The sequence below is a fragment of the Bufo bufo genome, chromosome 10 (assembly GCF_905171765.1).
Source record: "Bufo bufo chromosome 10, aBufBuf1.1, whole genome shotgun sequence".
Classification (NCBI taxonomy): Eukaryota; Metazoa; Chordata; class Amphibia; order Anura; family Bufonidae; genus Bufo; species Bufo bufo.
In genome coordinates this window covers 146759343-146778667 of record NC_053398.1, presented here as the reverse complement: position 1 = coordinate 146778667, position 19325 = coordinate 146759343, and the positions used below count along the sequence as shown (strand labels likewise).

Here is a 19325-nt window from a genome sequence, read left to right as displayed (position 1 = left end):
TATTATAGTAGTTATATTCTTGTACATAGGAGGCAGTATTATAGTAGTTATATTCTTGTACATAGGAGGCAGTATTCTAGTAGTTATATTCTTGTACATAGGAGCAGTATTATAGTAGTTATATTCCTGTACATAGGAGCAGTATTATAGTAGTTATATTCTTGTACATAGGAGCAGTATTATAGTAGTTATATTCTTGTACATAGGAGGTAGTATAGTAGTTATATTCTTGTATATAGGAGCAGTATTATAGTAGTTATATTCTTGTACATAGGAGCAGTATTATAGTAGTTATATTCTTGTACATAGGAGCAGTATTATAGTAGTTATATTCTTGTACATAGGAGCAGTATTATAGTAGTTATATTCTTGTACATAGGAGCAGTATTATAGTAGTTATATTCTTGTACATAGGAGCAGTATTATAGTAGTTATATTCTTGTACATAGGAGGCAGTATTATAGTAGTTATATTCTTTGACATAGGAGCAGTATTATAGCAGTTATATTCTTGTACATAGAAGCAGTATTATAGTAGTTATATTCTTGTACATAGGAGCAGTATTATAGTAGTTATATTCTTGTACATAGGAGCAGTATTATAGTAGTTATATTCCTGTACATAGGAGACAGTATTATAGTAGTTATATTCTTGTACATAGGAGGCAGTATTATAGTAGTTATATTCTTGTACATAGGAGGCAGTATTATAGTAGTTATATTCTTGTACATAGGAGGCAGTATTATAGTAGTTATATTCTTATACATAGGGGCAGTATTATAGTAGTTATATTCTTGTACATAGGAGCAGTATTATAGTAGTTATATTCTTGTACATAGGAGCAGTATTATAGTAGTTATATTCCTGTACATAGGAGCAGTATTATAGTAGTTATATTCTTGTACATAGGAGCAGTATTATAGTAGTTATATTCCTGTACATAGGAGACAGTATTATAGTAGTTATATTCTTGTACATAGGAGGCAGTATTATAGTAGTTATATTCTTGTACATAGGAGGCAGTATTATAGTAGTTATATTCTTGTACATAGGAGCAGTATTATAGTAGTTATATTCTTATACATAGGGGCAGTATTATAGTAGTTATATTCTTGTACATAGGAGCAGTATTATAGTAGTTATATTCTTGTACATAGGAGCAGTATTATAGTAGTTATATTCCTGTACATAGGAGCAGTATTATAGTAGTTATATCCTTGTACATAGGGGCAGTATTATAGTAGTTATATTCTTGTACATAGGAGCAGTATTATAGTAGTTATATTCTTGTACATAGGAGCAGTATTATAGTAGTTATATTCTTGTACATAGGAGCAGTATTATAGTAGTTATATTCTTGTACATAGGAGGCAGTATTATAGCAGTTATATTCTTGTACATAGGAGGCAGTATTATAGTAGTTATATTCTTATACATAGGGGCAGTATTATAGTAGTTATATTCTTGTACATAGGAGCAGTATTATAGTAGTTATATTCTTGTACATAGGAGCAGTATTATAGTAGTTATATTCCTGTACATAGGAGCAGTATTATAGTAGTTATATCCTTGTACATAGGGGCAGTATTATAGTAGTTATATTCTTGTACATAGGAGCAGTATTATAGTAGTTATATTCTTGTACATAGGAGCAGTATTATAGTAGTTATATTCTTGTACATAGGAGCAGTATTATAGTAGTTATATTCTTGTACATAGGAGGCAGTATTATAGCAGTTATATTCTTGTACATAGGAGGCAGTATTATAGTAGTTATATTCTTGTACATAGGAGGCAGTATTCTAGTAGTTATATTCTTGTACATAGGAGCAGTATTATAGTAGTTATATTCCTGTACATAGGAGCAGTATTATAGTAGTTATATTCTTGTACATAGGAGCAGTATTATAGTAGTTATATTCTTGTACATAGGAGGTAGTATAGTAGTTATATTCTTGTATATAGGAGCAGTATTATAGTAGTTATATTCTTGTACATAGGAGCAGTATTATAGTAGTTATATTCTTGTACATAGGAGCAGTATTATAGTAGTTATATTCTTGTACATAGGAGCAGTATTATAGTAGTTATATTCTTGTACATAGGAGCAGTATTATAGTAGTTATATTCTTGTACATAGGAGGCAGTATTATAGTAGTTATATTCTTTGACATAGGAGCAGTATTATAGCAGTTATATTCTTGTACATAGAAGCAGTATTATAGTAGTTATATTCTTGTACATAGGAGCAGTATTATAGTAGTTATATTCTTGTACATAGGAGCAGTATTATAGTAGTTATATTCCTGTACATAGGAGACAGTATTATAGTAGTTATATTCTTGTACATAGGAGGCAGTATTATAGTAGTTATATTCTTGTACATAGGAGGCAGTATTATAGTAGTTATATTCTTGTACATAGGAGGCAGTATTATAGTAGTTATATTCTTGTACATAGGAGCAGTATTATAGTAGTTATATTCTTGTACATAGGAGGCAGTATTATAGTAGTTATATTCTTGTACATAGAAGGCAGTATTATAGTAGTTATATTCTTGTACATAGGAGCAGTATTATAGTAGTTATATTCTTGTACATAGGAGCAGTATTATAGTAGTTATATTCTTGTACATAGGAGGCAGTATTATAGTAGTTATATTCTTTGACATAGGAGCAGTATTATAGCAGTTATATTCTTGTACATAGAAGCAGTATTATAGTAGTTATATTCTTGTACATAGGAGCAGTATTATAGTAGTTATATTCTTGTACATAGGAGCAGTATTATAGTAGTTATATTCTTGTACATAGGAGCAGTATTATAGTAGTTATATTCTTGTACATAGGAGGCAGTATTATAGTAGTTATATTCTTGTACATAGGAGCAGTATTATAGTAGTTATATTCTTGTACATAGGAGCAGTATTATAGTAGTTATATTCTTGTACATAGGAGCAGTATTATAGTAGTTATATTCTTGTACATAGGAGCAGTATTATAGTAGTTATATTCTTGTACATAGGAGCAGTATTATAGTAGTTATATTCTTGTACATAGGAGGTAGTATTATAGTAGTTATATTCTTGTACATAGGAGGCAGTATTATAGTAGTTATATTCTTGTACATAGGAGCAGTATTATAGTAGTTATATTCTTGTACATAGGAGGCAGTATTATAGTAGTTATATTCTTGTACATAGGAGCAGTATTATAGTAGTTATATTCTTGTACATAGGAGCAGTATTATAGTAGTTATATTCTTGTACATAGGAGCAGTATTATAGTAGTTATATTCTTGTACATAGGAGGCAGTATTATAGCAGTTATATTCTTGTACATAGGAGGCAGTATTATAGTAGTTATATTCTTGTACATAGGAGGCAGTATTCTAGTAGTTATATTCTTGTACATAGGAGCAGTATTATAGTAGTTATATTCCTGTACATAGGAGCAGTATTATAGTAGTTATATTCTTGTACATAGGAGGTAGTATTATAGTAGTTATATTCTTGTATATAGGAGCAGTATTATAGTAGTTATATTCTTGTACATAGGAGCAGTATTATAGTAGTTATATTCTTGTACATAGGAGCAGTATTATAGTAGTTATATTCTTGTATATAGGAGCAGTATTATAGTAGTTATATTCTTGTACATAGGAGCAGTATTATAGTAGTTATATTCTTGTACATAGGAGGTAGTATTATAGTAGTTATATTCTTGTACATAGGAGCAGTATTATAGTAGTTATATTCTTGTACATAGGAGGTAGTATTATAGTAGTTATTTTCTTGTACATAGGAGGCAGTATTATAGTAGTTATATTCTTGTATATAGGAGCAGTATTATAGTAGTTATATTCTTGTACATAGGAGCAGTATTATAGTAGTTATATTCTTGTACATAGGAGCAGTATTATAGCAGTTATATTCTTGTACATAGGAGCAGTATTATAGCAGTTATATTCTTGTACATAGGAGGCAGTATTATAGTAGTTATATTCTTGTACATAGGAGGCAGTATTATAGTAGTTATATTCTTGTACATAGGAGCAGTATTATAGCAGTTATATTCTTGTACATAGGAGGCAGTATTATAGCAGTTATATTCTTGTACATAGGAGCAGTATTATAGTAGTTATATTCTTGTACATAGGAGCAGTATTATAGTAGTTATATTCTTGTACATAGGAGGCAGTATTATAGCAGTTATATTCTTGTACATAGGAGGCAGTATTATAGTAGTTATATTCTTGTACATAGGAGGCAGTATTCTAGTAGTTATATTCTTGTACATAGGAGCAGTATTATAGTAGTTATATTCCTGTACATAGGAGCAGTATTATAGTAGTTATATTCTTGTACATAGGAGGTAGTATTATAGTAGTTATATTCTTGTATATAGGAGCAGTATTATAGTAGTTATATTCTTGTACATAGGAGCAGTATTATAGTAGTTATATTCTTGTACATAGGAGCAGTATTATAGTAGTTATATTCTTGTACATAGGAGCCAGTATTATAGTAGTTATATTCTTGTATATAGGAGCAGTATTATAGTAGTTATATTCTTGTACATAGGAGCAGTATTATAGTAGTTATATTCTTGTACATAGGAGGTAGTATTATAGTAGTTATATTCTTGTACATAGGAGCAGTATTATAGTAGTTATATTCTTGTACATAGGAGGTAGTATTATAGTAGTTATTTTCTTGTACATAGGAGGCAGTATTATAGTAGTTATATTCTTGTATATAGGAGCAGTATTATAGTAGTTATATTCTTGTACATAGGAGCAGTATTATAGTAGTTATATTCTTGTACATAGGAGCAGTATTATAGTAGTTATATTCTTGTACATAGGAGCAGTATTATAGCAGTTATATTCTTGTACATAGGAGCAGTATTATAGCAGTTATATTCTTGTACATAGGAGGCAGTATTATAGTAGTTATATTCTTGTACATAGGAGGCAGTATTATAGTAGTTATATTCTTGTACATAGGAGCAGTATTATAGCAGTTATATTCTTGTACATAGGAGGCAGTATTATAGCAGTTATATTCTTGTACATAGGAGCAGTATTATAGTAGTTATATTCTTGTACATAGGAGCAGTATTATAGTAGTTATATTCTTGTACATAGGAGCAGTATTATAGTAGTTATATTCTTGTACATAGGAGCAGTATTATAGTAGTTATATTCTTGTATATAGGAGGCAGTATTATAGTAGTTATATTCTTGTACATAGGAGCAGTATTATAGTAGTTATATTCTTGTACATAGGAGGTAGTATTATAGTAGTTATATTCTTGTACATAGGAGGCAGTATTATAGTAGTTATATTCTTGTACATAGGAGCAGTATTATAGTAGTTATATTCTTGTATATAGGAGGCAGTATTATAGTAGTTATATTCTTGTACATAGGAGGCAGTATTATAGTAGTTATATTCCTTGTACATAACAGGTTATATTACATGTATGTTTTTTTTGTCTGTTCCCTTTTCTGTATTCTGCTGGTTCTCCCTCTTTTGGGGGACCCTCGATTACAGTATTTTTCACTATCACTTTGTCCTGTCACAGAACAGACTTTTATCATTCAGCGAGAAGATTAATGTAAATGCATTTAATGCAGCAGATTTCTTAATCTTTACATCTTCATATTTCCCCTCCCCCATGGTTATAGGACTTGTTGGTATTAAGTTCTTAGAACAAAGTCCGTTTGCGCCGTTCACATTGCGCCGCCTTAAATCGATTCAGCACGAGTTCCAGTTCTGCACTGTGGAGTTTGGAGATAAGCGGCCGTGTTTTTCACGCTGCTCTAGAAGAATACCACTTACTGATGTTTTCTGTATATTTTGATGCTAACAATACCAGAGGATGGCGGCTGATGGCGAGTAGTCAATCCCGTCCACTCTGGTCTTCAGTTCAGAATGTGGTTAATATATACCGGATGCTGCCAAAACGTTCCTCTCGGTGCGTTACCATGAAATTGAGTCTCTCTGGTGGCCACAACCCCCATCATCCATCACTTTATATTTTAATTCTATCTTGACACAATCTGTCTCCTCTGTGCAGGGTCGGACGGCACTTCGTCCTATAAGATCTCTTTCTTGGCGATGACGGTGCGGTGCAGGACGGGTATGGCAGTCCCGATGGTGGTGGAGGATGGGAGTGACACTTCGGAGGATTCTAAAAAGGAATTAAAAATGTACATTCTGTAAAATATTGGATGAAACGTTTGGAGCTTAAAGGGCCACAAATCCCATTATCCTGTCAGGACCGTGTCTCATTCGCCTGTCCCACTGTGTAACCTCCTTTACTTCCTTTGTTCTCACCTTCATATCTTTTTTTTTCTTCCAGAATCAGCACCTCAAGACGATCAATATAGAATGTATAGCGCGACCCGGTGAGTACAGCCAAGAAGTCTAGATCTCATGTTACTGTCCCTTTAAGAGCTTCCAATGTTACTCTATTGGGTCACTGTTTTTTAAAGGGACAGAAATTGCACATTTTCTACCAGTGGCCAATTACTCGGATTGGAGGTGGGAGCGTCTGTGACTATCTTATTCCTTGATTTCTGGGGTTGTGTTCTCTGGGGCACCACAGAAATACCTGCTTCTTCTGAGTTTTTCATGGCGTGAACATACTCTTTGGTAGAGTTGGTGTCGTTCATGTAAAGAACCTGAATTCTGGCTTCTCTGCCATCTGGTTTTACCATAAAATGGCGCCTTTCTTAAATATCTCTTGAAACCACGTAACAAAGCTGCCATGGGACAGGAGGGAGCTGCAATATAAGGGCTCACCTGAGGGGGGCAGCACCTGGGTGTGAGCGGGGAGGAGCTCCAGGCTGAGACTGGAGGGCGCTGCGTGCAGATAATGATGGCCGCCATCCGCCACTGACCCTGCGGAGAGATCCAGCGTCAGTCATTACACCTGCAGGAAGCATTCCGTGACTGACCAGCAGGTGGCGCATGTGTGTGTTCCCATCGCCTGTAGATGAGCATTGCCACCCACAACATAATCATGTACTTATTTAAAGGGGCGTCTTAAAGGTTCACCCAGAGATGTCATGTGTCTGGGGGCCCCAAGTGCTCATTAAAAGCAAAGCGCCGCGGCGCCCCCTTCATTGTCTGTGCATTAAAATTAATGTGAAAGTCTGAAGATTATAACTCAAAGGGGCAGCTGTGACCCCTACATTACAGTGATCAGCGGGGGTTCAACGTCAGTCCGTCAATGTATGGGGCAAAGCTCAGTAACGTCTTCAAGATCTCTGCTTCCTGCCAGAGTCTTGGAACACAGGTTATATCAATCCATTCTAAGCAGAGATTTCAGCCTCTGAATGTAAACCAGAATGTTTCTATTCACTGACAAGAAGCAGAAATCCTCAATGGTAAGAAATAGAGTTTACTGGAAAGCTGCAGAACTTTTCACCGTACAAGATTGAAGTTGTATTTACAGGAGGCCGGCCCTTTAATAGCCCAGTCAACATTGTATCCATTGTCTGGCCCCCACTGTCATTGTTACAATGTGTCAGCTGATACTTTACCTCCCAGTAACATTTCCTGCAGCAGGCTGTCAACTCGCGCCATTCCAAACAACTTGGCGAATTGCACCTGCTCGATCATCTGCCAGGTGATGCTCTGCAGCGGGGGGAGGAGGAGGAGGATGTCGCTGAAGCGCCCCCTGGAGTCGTACTGCCGATCGTTGATGTAGTCTTCTAGGTTCACCTGCACCTGGAATCGCATGTTCTTCACTTTACTGGAGTCGCTGAGGCCCTTACAGTCTGCGGAGACACATGGCGGCGATCACAACTGCGCCATTTGTTCCCAGAAATGCCTTGTACAGGGGCGGGGCTAAACAAGCACGCCAATCACGTGACCTTTGTGCAGGTTTGGCCCCTCCCTCCTTATTTGACACTCACCCGGATCAAAAAATATAATGGCCTTCAGGCAGGCGTACTCGTTGTCATCGATCAGGATTTCCCGTAGCGGCTTCACCAGCTCGTCCAGGATCCTCACCGCCACGCGGGCGATCTCCTGCTCTGGACACTGCATGGGAATGATGAAATCGTTCCCTGCAGGGAGGAAGATACAGAGCGATCAGATCCCGGGGGTCACATGACACGGTGACATCACACCAGTGCGAACAGAGATCCGCCGGGGGACCTAGTGAACAGCGGCGCAGAACCCGGGGGGGTTGCATGGGTCATGCATCGCCAGGCGTGTCCCCATGAATGGCGCACAAACCAGACTCATTTCCAACCCCCAAAAATAATTTACTGTAAAAACCATGGGTCCTGCACTGCTGCGCAGATTTTATTCTCACTTTTTTTTCCCTAAAAAATATTTTCTGGCTACAATGAAATATTTATGGTACGTTATAAGGCAGCCATGCTGTTGACTGATCCTAGACAGCAGCTGCAGAGCCGTCAGATCAGAGGGGGAGGAGCAAGTTTATAAAACGATACTTTGTTTCTTACCCAGAAGCAGGAAATCTGTATAAGGGAGGGAGCGCTTGGCGACACCCAGCAAGAGATGAGCGCCAGCGTGCGCCCGCAGCAAAGCCACCTGGGAAAAGACAGCAGAAGAGGGAGGGGTAAAGGCACCGCGGGGGCAGGACACACAAAAATACTGAGAATAAGAGAAAGCTGAAGACACATCTGTCAGCGTGATTCTAGTCTATGGGAGTTCTGAGAACAGCCAAGCAACCGTGCATGCTGGGAGTAGTAGTTGGAGCCCGGAGGGTGCTGACCCCTGCCCTATGGCGTGTGTGTTACCTGGTCGTCCAGAGGAAGCTCGCAGAACGCTGGGATGTACTTCGCCCACTCGACCAGTAGGAGGAGCTGCTGCTTCATGGACTCGCACACATCGCCGATCGTAGCGATTTTCTTCATGGAAATTTCCCCCACGGATGCTGGACTGAGGCAGGAGAACTGGAGGCAAGAGGGCGGGACAATGGGCAGGTTATTATAAACAACACACCGATATACTGAATGACCCCCTAAAATAGCAAAAAGTTACAAAGTCATGGGACGAAGCGAGGCGGCTGCTGACAACCAGCTACAGTATATACAGGCTCGGACTGGCCCACAGGGGTACAGGGGAATCCCCCAGTGGGCTCCTGAGCAAGGTGGGCCCCTAGTCTCCCACCCCCTGCACAAGTGGCACATAATACAGTAGACTTACTGCACTACATACATATATTCAATGTACAGCACCTCAACCAGCTTATGTTCATATAAAAAACTTGTTAGATTATTTATTATATTTGAATGTATCCATACGGTGGGCCCCCAAAATACATTTTACTGGTGGTCCCTAGGTACCCTAGTCCGACACTGAGTATATACACCCGTTATACGCACTGGATATTATAATCCCTGGCTGTTCCACATCGTGGCCACCAGGTGGTGTTGTACACACGATATTCCCACCTTGGGCCACGTTTCTTGCTTTGCCGTCACTTTCTACTTTCCTCTTAGAGAATTGGCAGCAGATAAGAGGAGATTGTTCTGTGCACTGACACCGCGCAGAGTGCACGCCATTAACCCCTATCGGCCCCAATATTTCCCTATTGCAAACTCCTGCTAATCAATCTGTTTATTAGCAGAAGCGTTAACGGGGTTGAACGGCATTCGAGAAACAACGCCACACTTGTCCACAGGTTGTATGTAGTACTGCAGCTCTGACCCCCTTACTGAAATATAAGACAACCACTGGAGGAGCTGAGTTACTAATCTTATATAGCTCTCTCAAGCGCCTGCCTCGAGCTGCACTTCAAAGGGATTTTGTTGTATTACTGTAGATGTCGCCAGTTACATTGTTATAATACTGTAGATGTCTCTGGTTACTTTGTTGTATTACTGTAGATGTCTCTGGTTCTCTGGTTACATTGTTGTATTATTGTAGATGTCTCCGGTTCTCTGGTTACTTTGTTGTATTACTGTAGATATCTCTGGTTACATTGTTGTATTACTGTAGATGTCGCCGTTTACATTGTTGCATTACTGTAGATGTCGCCTGTTACATTGTTGTATTACTGTAGATGTCGCCGGTTACATTGTTGTATTACTGTAGATGTCGCCGGTTACATTGTTGCATTACTGTAGATGTCACCGGTCTCAGTTCTCTGGTTACATTGTTGTATTACTGTAGATGTCATCGGTCCTGGTTCTCTGGTTACATTGTTGTATAACTGTAGATGTCATTGGTTACATTGTTGTATTACTGTAGATGTCTCTGGTTACATTGTTGTATTACTGTAGATGTCTCTGGTTATATTGTTGTATTACTGTAGATGTCACCGGTTACATTGTTGTATTACTATAGATGTCGCCGATCCTGGTTCTCTGGTTACATTGTTGTATTACTGTAGATGTCTCTGGTTACATTGTTGTTTTACTGTATATGTCGCCAGTTACATTGTTGTATTACTTTAGATGTCTCTGGTTACATTGTTGTATTACTGTAGATGTTGCTGGTCCTGATTATCTGGTTACATTGTTGTATTACTGTAGATGTCGCCAGTTACATTGTTGTATTACTGTAGATGTCTCTAGTTACATTGTTGTATTACTGTAGATGTCTCTGTTACATTGTTGTATTACTGTAGATGTCTCTGGTTCTCTGGTTACATTGTTGTATTACTGTAGATGTCCCCGATCCTGGTTCTCTGGTTATATTGTTGTATTACTGTAGATGTCACCGGTCATGGTTCTCTGGTTACATTGTTGTATTACTGTAGATGTCTCTGGTTCTCTGGTTACATTGTTGTATTACTGTAGATGTCACCGTTTACATTATTGTATTTCTGTAGATGTCGCTGGTCCCGATTCTCTGGTTACATTGTATTACTGTAGATGTCACTGGTCCGGGTTCTCTGGTTACATTTTTGTATTACTGTAGATGTCACCGGTCCTGAAACTCTGGTTACATTGTTGTCTTACTGTAGATGTCGCCGGTCATGGTTCTCTGGTTACATTGTTGTATTACTGTAGATGTCGCCGTTCCTGGTTCTCTGGTTACATTGTTGTATTACTGTAGATGTCGCCGGTTACATTGTTGCATTACTGTAGATGTCGCCTGTTACATTGTTGTATTACTGTAGATGTCGCCGGTTACATTGTTGTATTACTGTAGATGTCGCCGGTTACATTGTTGCATTACTGTAGATGTCACCGGTCCCAGTTCTCTGGTTACATTGTTGTATTACTGTAGATGTCATCGGTCCTGGTTCTCTGGTTACATTGTTGTATTACTGTAGATGTCTCTGGTTACATTGTTGTATTACTGTAGATGTCGCCGGTTACATTGTTGCATTACTGTAGATGTCGCCTGTTACATTGTTGTATTACTGTAGATGTCGCTGGTTATATTGTTGTATTACTGTAGATGTCGCCGGTTACATTGTTGCATTACTGTAGATGTCACCGGTCCCAGTTCTCTGGTTACATTGTTGTATTACTGTAGATGTCATCGGTCCTGGTTCTCTGGTTACATTGTTGTATTACTGTAGATGTCTCTGGTTCTCTGGTTACATTGTTGCATTACTGTAGATGTCACCGGTCCCAGTTCTCTGGTTACATTGTTGTATTACTGTAGATGTCATCGGTCCTGGTTCTCTGGTTACATTGTTGTATTACTGTAGATGTCTCTGGTTCTCTGGTTACATTGTTGCATTACTGTAGATGTCACCGGTCCCAGTTCTCTGGTTACATTGATGTATTACTGTAGATGTCATCGGTCCTGGTTCTCTGGTTACATTGTTGTATTACTGTAGATGTCTCTGGTTCTCTGGTTACATTGTTGCATTACTGTAGATGTCACCGGTCCCAGTTCTCTGGTTATATTGTTGTATTACTGTAGATGTCACCGGTTTCATTGTTGTATTATTGTAGATGTCACGATCCCAGTTCTCTGGTAGGGCTACTTTTACATCTGCTTTTTCAATTCCGCTATTGAGATCTGTCATAGGGTTTCAATAGTGGAAGAAAACGCTTCAGTTTTGTCCCCATTCATTGTCAATGGAAACAAAACTGAACTGAACGAAACGCAGTGCTCCAAAATGCATTCCTTTCCGTTTGGTTGCTTCCCCTCGCGGACAGAAAAACGCTGGAGACAGATCCGTTTTCTCTCTGGTTACATAGTTGTATTACTGTAGATGTCATTGGTTACATTGTTGTATTACTGTAGATGTCTCTTGTTACATTGTTGTATTACTGAATATGTCTCTGGTTACATTGTTATATTACTGTAGATGTCACCGGTCCCAGTTTTCTGGTTACATTGTTGTATTACTGTAGATGTCTCTGGTTACATTGTTGTATTACTCTAGATGTCGCCGGTCCTGGTCCTCTGGTTACATTATTGTATTACTCTAGATGTCGCCGGTTCTCTGGTTACATTGTTTTATTACTGTAGATGTCACTGGTTCTCTGGTTACATTGTTTTATTACTGTAGATGTCACTGGTTTCATTGTTGTATTAGGCTACGTCTACACGACGACATTTGTCGCGGGACAGATAGGGCACAACTACACTGCAACATTTGTAGCACTAATTGTCGCGCGACAATTTGTATAATGGCAGTCTATGGTGTCGCACTGCAACATGCAACCTGCTGCGACTGCGACGCAACAGACGCAGAAAAATCCATCTCGAATGGATTTTCTGTGACTGTTGCGTCGCAGTCGCAGCATGTTGCAGTGGGACACCATAGACTGCCATTATAAAAATTGTCGCGCGACATTAGTGCAACAAAATGTCGCGCGACAAATGTCGTCGTGTAGACGTAGCCTTACTGTAGATGTCACCGATCCCAGTTCTTTGGTAGGGCTACTTTTACATCTGCGTTTTCAATTCCGCTATTGAGATCCGTTATAGGATCTCAATAGCGGACGAAAACGCTTCTGTTTTGTCCCCATTCATTGTCAATGGAGACAAAACTGAACTGAACGAAACGGAATGCACCAAAATGCATTCCGTTCCGTTTGGTTGCGTCCCCATCGCGGACAGAAAAACGCTGGAGACAGATCCGTTTTTCTCTCTGGTTACATTGTTGTATTACTGTAGATGTCGCCGTTTTCCGGTTTTCTGGTTACATTGTTGTATTACTGTAGATGTCACCGGTTTCATTGTTGTATTATTGTAGATGTCACCGATCCCAGTTCTCTGGTAGGGCTACTTTCACATCTGCGTTTTCAATTCCGCTATTGAGATCCGTCATAGGGTTTCAATAGCGGAAGAAAACGCTTCAGTTTTGTCCTCATTCATTGTCAATGGGGACAAAACTGAACTGAACGAAATGCAGTGCTCCAAAATGCATTCCTTTCCGTTTGGTTGCGTCCCCATCGCGGACAGAAAAACGCTAGAGACAGATCGGTTTTCTCTCTGGTTACATTGTTGTATTACTGTAGATATCGTTGGTTACATTGTTGTATTACTGTAGATGTCTCTGGTTACATTGTTATATTACTGTAGATGTCTCTGGTTACATTGTTGTATTAATGTAGATGTCACCGGTCTCGGTTTTATGGTTACATTGTTGTATAACTGTAGATGTCTCTGGTTACATTGTTGTATTACTGTAGATGTCTCTGGTTACATTGTTGTATTACTGTAGATGTCTCTGGTTACATTGTTGTATAACTGTAGATGTCGCCGGTTACATTTTTGTATTACTGTACATGTCACCGGTTCTCTGGTTACATTGTTGTATTACTGTAGATTAGTGTTGAGCGAACTTGTGTTTTAAGTTCGGCGTCTAAAGTTCGAGTTCAGGTTATCGAAGTATCCCGTTATGGATTCTGCTACCATGGACCATAACGGAATTTAGAATCCATAACGGGATACTTCGATAACCTGAACTCGAACTTTAGACGCCGAACTTAAAACACAAGTTCGCTCAACACTACTGTAGATGTCTATGGTTACATTGTTGTATTACTCTAGATGTCGCCGATCCTGGTTCTCTGATTACATTGTTGTATTACTGTAGATGTCTCTGGTTACATTGTTGTATTACTGTAGATGTCGCCGGTTCTGTGGTTACATTGTTGTATTACTGTAGATGTCGCCGGTTACATTGTTGTATTAATGTAGATGTCTCTGGTTCTTTGGTTATGTTGTTGTATTATTGTAGATGTCTCCGGTTCTCTGGTTACATTGTTGTATTACTGTAGATGTCTCTGGTTCTCTGGTTAGATTGTTGTATTACTGTAGATGTTGCCGGTTACATTGTTGTATTACTGTAGATGTCTCTGGTTACATTGTTGTATTACTGTAGATGTCACCGATCCCAGTTCTCTGGTTACATTGTTGTATTACTGTAGATGTCTCTGGTTACATTGTTGTATTACTGTAGATGTCGCTGGTCTTGGTTCTCTGGTTACATTGTTGTATTGCTGTAGATGTCGCCAGTTACATTGTTGTATTACTGTAGATGTCTCTGGTTACATTGTTGTATTACTGTAGATGTCGCCAGTTACATTGTTGTATTACTGTAGATGTCGCTGGTCCTGGTTCTCTGGTTACATTGTTGTATTACTGTAGATGTCGCCAGTTACATTGTTGTATTACTGTAGATGTCGCCGGTTACATTGTTGTATTACTGTAGATGTCGCTGGTCCTGGTTCTCTGGTTACATTGTTGTATTACTGTAGATGTCTCTGGTTACATTGTTGTATTACTGTAGATGTCGCTGGTCCTGGTTCTCTGGTTACATTGTTGTATTACTGTAGATGTCTCTGGTTACATTGTTGTATTACTGTAGATGTCGCCAGTTACATTGTTGTATTACTGTAGATGTCGCCAGTTACATTGTTGTATTACTGTAGATGTCGCCAGTTACATTGTTGTGTTACTGTAGATGTTGCTGGTCCTGGTTCTCTGGTTACATTGTTGTATTACTGTAGATGTCGCCAGTTACATTGTTGTATTACTGTAGATGTCGCCAGTTACATTGTTGTATTACTGTAGATGTCACCGATCCCAGTTCTCTGTTAGGGTTACTTTCACATCTGCGTTTTCAATTCCGCTATTGAGATCCGTCATAGGATCTCAATAGCAGACGACAACGCTTCTGTTTTGTCCCCTTTCATTGTCAATAGAGACAAAACTGAACTGAACGAAACGGAGGGCACCAAAATGCATTCCGTTCCGTTTGGTTGCGTCCCCATCGCGGACAGAAAAACGCTGGAGACAGGTCCGTTTTCTCTCTGGTTACAATGTGGTATTACCGTAGATGTCGCAGTTTCCGGTTCGCTGGTTACATTGTTGTATTACTGTAGATGTCGCTGGTTACATTGTTGTATTTTTATACTGTAGATCCTGGTATTGCGGTATTGAGGATCCTCACCTGCTGTGTCATGGCTTCTGCCTGGGTCAGGACGCTGATGGATAATGCGCCGTTGTCCTCGAAGCTGCTCCTTCTCATGCTGATCCGGTCTCGCTCGTTCTGCACGGCTGAAACAACAGTAAATGTGGTAAGTGGCGCCCTGTGCCCCCCATTGACAATGAGAGCCAGCACCCCCGTATGTAACTTTCTAATAGTCTGCATCATCCTGTCACCATTTGCTGAGACTCTGCTGGCCGTCAGTAAATGTAAACATTCTGATTTACAGACAGAGGAGGAAATTTTGTCTGGACTTGAACACTTTGAGAAGATTTGTTACATTTGTATCCGGCGTGGACAATCCTCCTCTCCTGATAGTTTGTTACAATGTATCAGTGCAGGCAACATGTATGGTTCACAGGGGATTATCTAGACTGGATACAAGCTAACAAACCCTCAGCTGTGAGTCCTACACCCTGGGAAGCTTCTGGACACATTTCTCCAGTCACAACCTGAGCGACAGAAGGTTTTAGGGTTTGGTTCCTCAGAAACAGCGCCCCTGCAGTCAATGGTTGGGTCTGGTAATGCAGCTGAGCCACATTCTTGTAAATATCAGACACATGGACTGGAGGGGGCGCTCTTTGATTTGACATTTGAGAACCGACTGATCTCCATGTTTATTACTGCTCCATTTTCCCAGAAACCTGAATAACTAGTAATGGCGGAATGGAATTTTTCATGAATATTTTTTAATTTAAAGGGCCGGAATATACGCAGTGGCTGTCCCGTTATGTGGAGGGATCACGTCTGCTCAGGAGACATCTCCATAGCCCTGCTGCCTGGTGGGGGGTAATTACTTGCTTCATCTCTGCGCAAATTACTAGAATGTCCACATTCTCCATCACATAAGGACCTGAAGGCGTTGAGCGGCAGTGGACGCAACAAACATCACATGCTTGCTCCACCGCGCCAAGATCAGACAGGACTGTAATAGGATTATAATGCACAGCGCGGCGCTGACCAAGGGGGGCTCCAGGGCCCCCAACTGACCAGTGACCCACACTATGGAAACTGCAAGGTTGCTTGCCCTTTAAGATACGTGATCGCAGCGCGCAGTACAAACCTTCTTTTCTCATTCCCGCTCGGAAACATTTCCGCAGACGACAATAGCGACACTGATTCCGCTTATCCTTATCCACGACGCACTGCCTGCTGAACCTGGGGAGAGAGCCACCCGTCAGAGGCTTAGATACACAGCAGGAAAGGATTAGATACACAGCTCAGCAAGCAGTATAACACAGGGGAGGATTAGATACACAGCTCAGCAAGCAGTATAACACAGGGGAGGATTAGATACACCGCTTATCAGGCAGTATCACACAGGGGAGGATTAGATACACAGCTCAGCAAGCGGTATAACACAGGATAGGATTAGATACACAGCTCAGCAGACAGTATCACACAGGATAGGATTAGATACACAGCTCAGCAGACAGTATCACACAGGATAGGATTAGATACACAGCTCAGCAGACAGCATCACACAGGATAGGATTAGATACACAGCTCAGCAGACAGTATCACACAGGATAGGATTAGATACACAGCTCAGCAGACAGTATCACACAGGATAGGATTAGATACACAGCTCAGCAGACAGTATCACACAGGATAGGATTAGATACACAGCTCAGCAGACAGTATCACACAGGATAGGATTAGATACACAGCTCAGCAGACAGTATCACACAGGATAGGATTAGATACACAGCTCAGCAGAGAGTATCACACAGGATAGGATTAGATACACCGCTCAGCAGACTGTATCACACAGGATAGGATTAGATACACAGCTCAGCAGACAGTATCACACAGGATAGGATTAGATACACAGCTCAGCAGACAGTATCACACAGGATAGGATTAGATACACAGCTCAGCAGGCAGTATCACACAGGATAGGATTAGATACACAGCTCAGCAGACAGTATCACACAGGATAGGATTAGATACACAGCTCAGCAGTCAGTATCACACAGGATAGGATTAGATACACAGCTCAGCAGACAGTATCACAGAGGATAGGATTAGATACACAGCTCAGCGGGCTGTATCACACAGGAGAGGATTAGATACACAGCTCAGCAGACAGTATCACACAGAGGAGGATTAGATACACAGCTCAGCAGACAGTATCACACAGGAGAGGATTAGATACACAGCTCAGCAGACAATATCACACAGGATAGGATTAGATACACAGCTCAGCAGTCAGTATCACACAGGATAGGATTAGATACACAGCAGACTGTATCACACAGGAGAGGATTAGATACACGGCTCAGCAGACAGTATCACACAGGAGAGGATTAGATACACAGCTCAGCAGTCAGTATCACACAGGATAGGATTAGATACACAGCTCAGCAGACAGTATCACACAGGAGAGGATTAGATACACGGCTCAGCAGACAGTATCACACAGGGGAGGATTAGATACACAGCTCAGCAGACAGTATTACACAGGATAGGATTAGATACACAGCTCAGCAGACAGTATCACACAGGATAGGATTAGATACACAGCTCAGCAGACAGTATCACACAGGATAGGATTAGATACACAGCTCAGCAGACAGTATCGCACAGGATAGGATTAGATACACAGCTCAGCAGACAGTATCACACAGGATAGGATTAGATACACAGCTCAGCAGACAGTATCACACAGGATAGGATTAGATACACAGCTCAGCAGACAGTATCACACAGGATAGGATTAGATACACAGCTCAGCAGACAGTATCACACAGGAGAGGATTAGATACACGGCTCAGCAGACAGTATCACACAGGATAGGATTAGATACACAGCTCAGCAGACAGTATCACACAGGATAGGATTAGATACACAGCTCAGCAGACAGTATCACACAGGGGAGGATTAGATACACAGCTCAGCAGACAGTATCACACAGGAGAGGATTAGATACACCGCTCAGCAGACAGTATCGCACAGGATAGGATTAGATACACAGCTCAGCAGACAGTATCACACAGGATAGGATTAGATACACAGCTCAGCAGACAGTATCACACAGGATAGGATTAGATACACAGCTCAGCAGACAGTATCACACAGGATAGGATTAGATACACAGCTCAGCAGACAGTATCACACAGGATAGGATTAGATACACAGCTCAGCAGACAGTATCACACAGGATAGGATTAGATACACAGCTCAGCAGACAGTATCACACAGGGGAGGATTAGATACACAGCTCAGCAGACAGTATCACACAGGAGAGGATTAGATACACCGCTCAGCAGACAGTATCACTCAGGAGAGGATTAGATACACAGCTCAGCAAGCGGTATAACACAGGGGAGGATTAGATACACCGCTTATCAGGCAGTATCACACAGAACGGGATTAGATACACAGCTCAACAGACAGTATCACACAGAAGAGGATTAGATACACAGCTCAGCAGACAGTATCACACAGGATAGGATTAGATACACAGCTCAGCAGACTGTATCACACAGGAGATGATTAGATACACAGCTCAGCAGGCAGTATCACACAGGATAGGATTAGATACACAGCTCAGCAGACAGTATCACACAGGATAGGATTAGATACACAGCTCAGCAGACAGTATCACACATGATAGGATTAGATACACAGCTCAGCAGACAGTATCACACAGGATAGGATTAGATACACAGCTCAGCAGACAGTATCACACAGGATAGGATTAGATACACAGCTCAGCAGACAGTATCACACAGGATATGATTAGATACACAGCTCAGCAGACAGTATCACAGGATAGGATTAGATACACAGCTCAGCAGACAGTATCACACAGGAGAGGATTAGATACACAGCTCAGCAGACTGTATCACACAGGGGAGGATTAGATACACAGCTCAGCAGACAGTATCACACAGGATAGGATTAGATACACAGCTCAGCAGA

The 19325-nt window shown here is 40.3% G+C and overlaps 1 protein-coding gene across 2 annotated transcripts in view; it reads right to left on the bottom strand.

The window, feature by feature from the left end:
• Positions 1–5931: 5931 nt before the first annotated feature.
• LOC120980835 (hepatocyte nuclear factor 4-beta-like) overlaps positions 5932–19325 on the bottom strand; it is a 28256-nt gene continuing 14862 nt past the window's right edge. The window contains exons 3-10 of one of the 2 annotated variants that reach the window (XM_040410157.1): positions 16462–16556; positions 15363–15469; positions 8785–8940; positions 8488–8575; positions 7930–8082; positions 7555–7791; positions 6812–6910; positions 5932–6197 (exon numbers count right to left, since the gene is read on the bottom strand). In XM_040410157.1, coding sequence (XP_040266091.1) covers positions 6103–6197; positions 6812–6910; positions 7555–7791; positions 7930–8082; positions 8488–8575; positions 8785–8940; positions 15363–15469; positions 16462–16556 — 1030 coding nt within the window. In that variant the 3' untranslated portion in view covers positions 5932–6102. The remainder of the gene's footprint in view (positions 6198–6811; positions 6911–7554; positions 7792–7929; positions 8083–8487; positions 8576–8784; positions 8941–15362; positions 15470–16461; positions 16557–19325) is intronic. The other variant, XM_040410158.1, reaches the window with a different exon arrangement.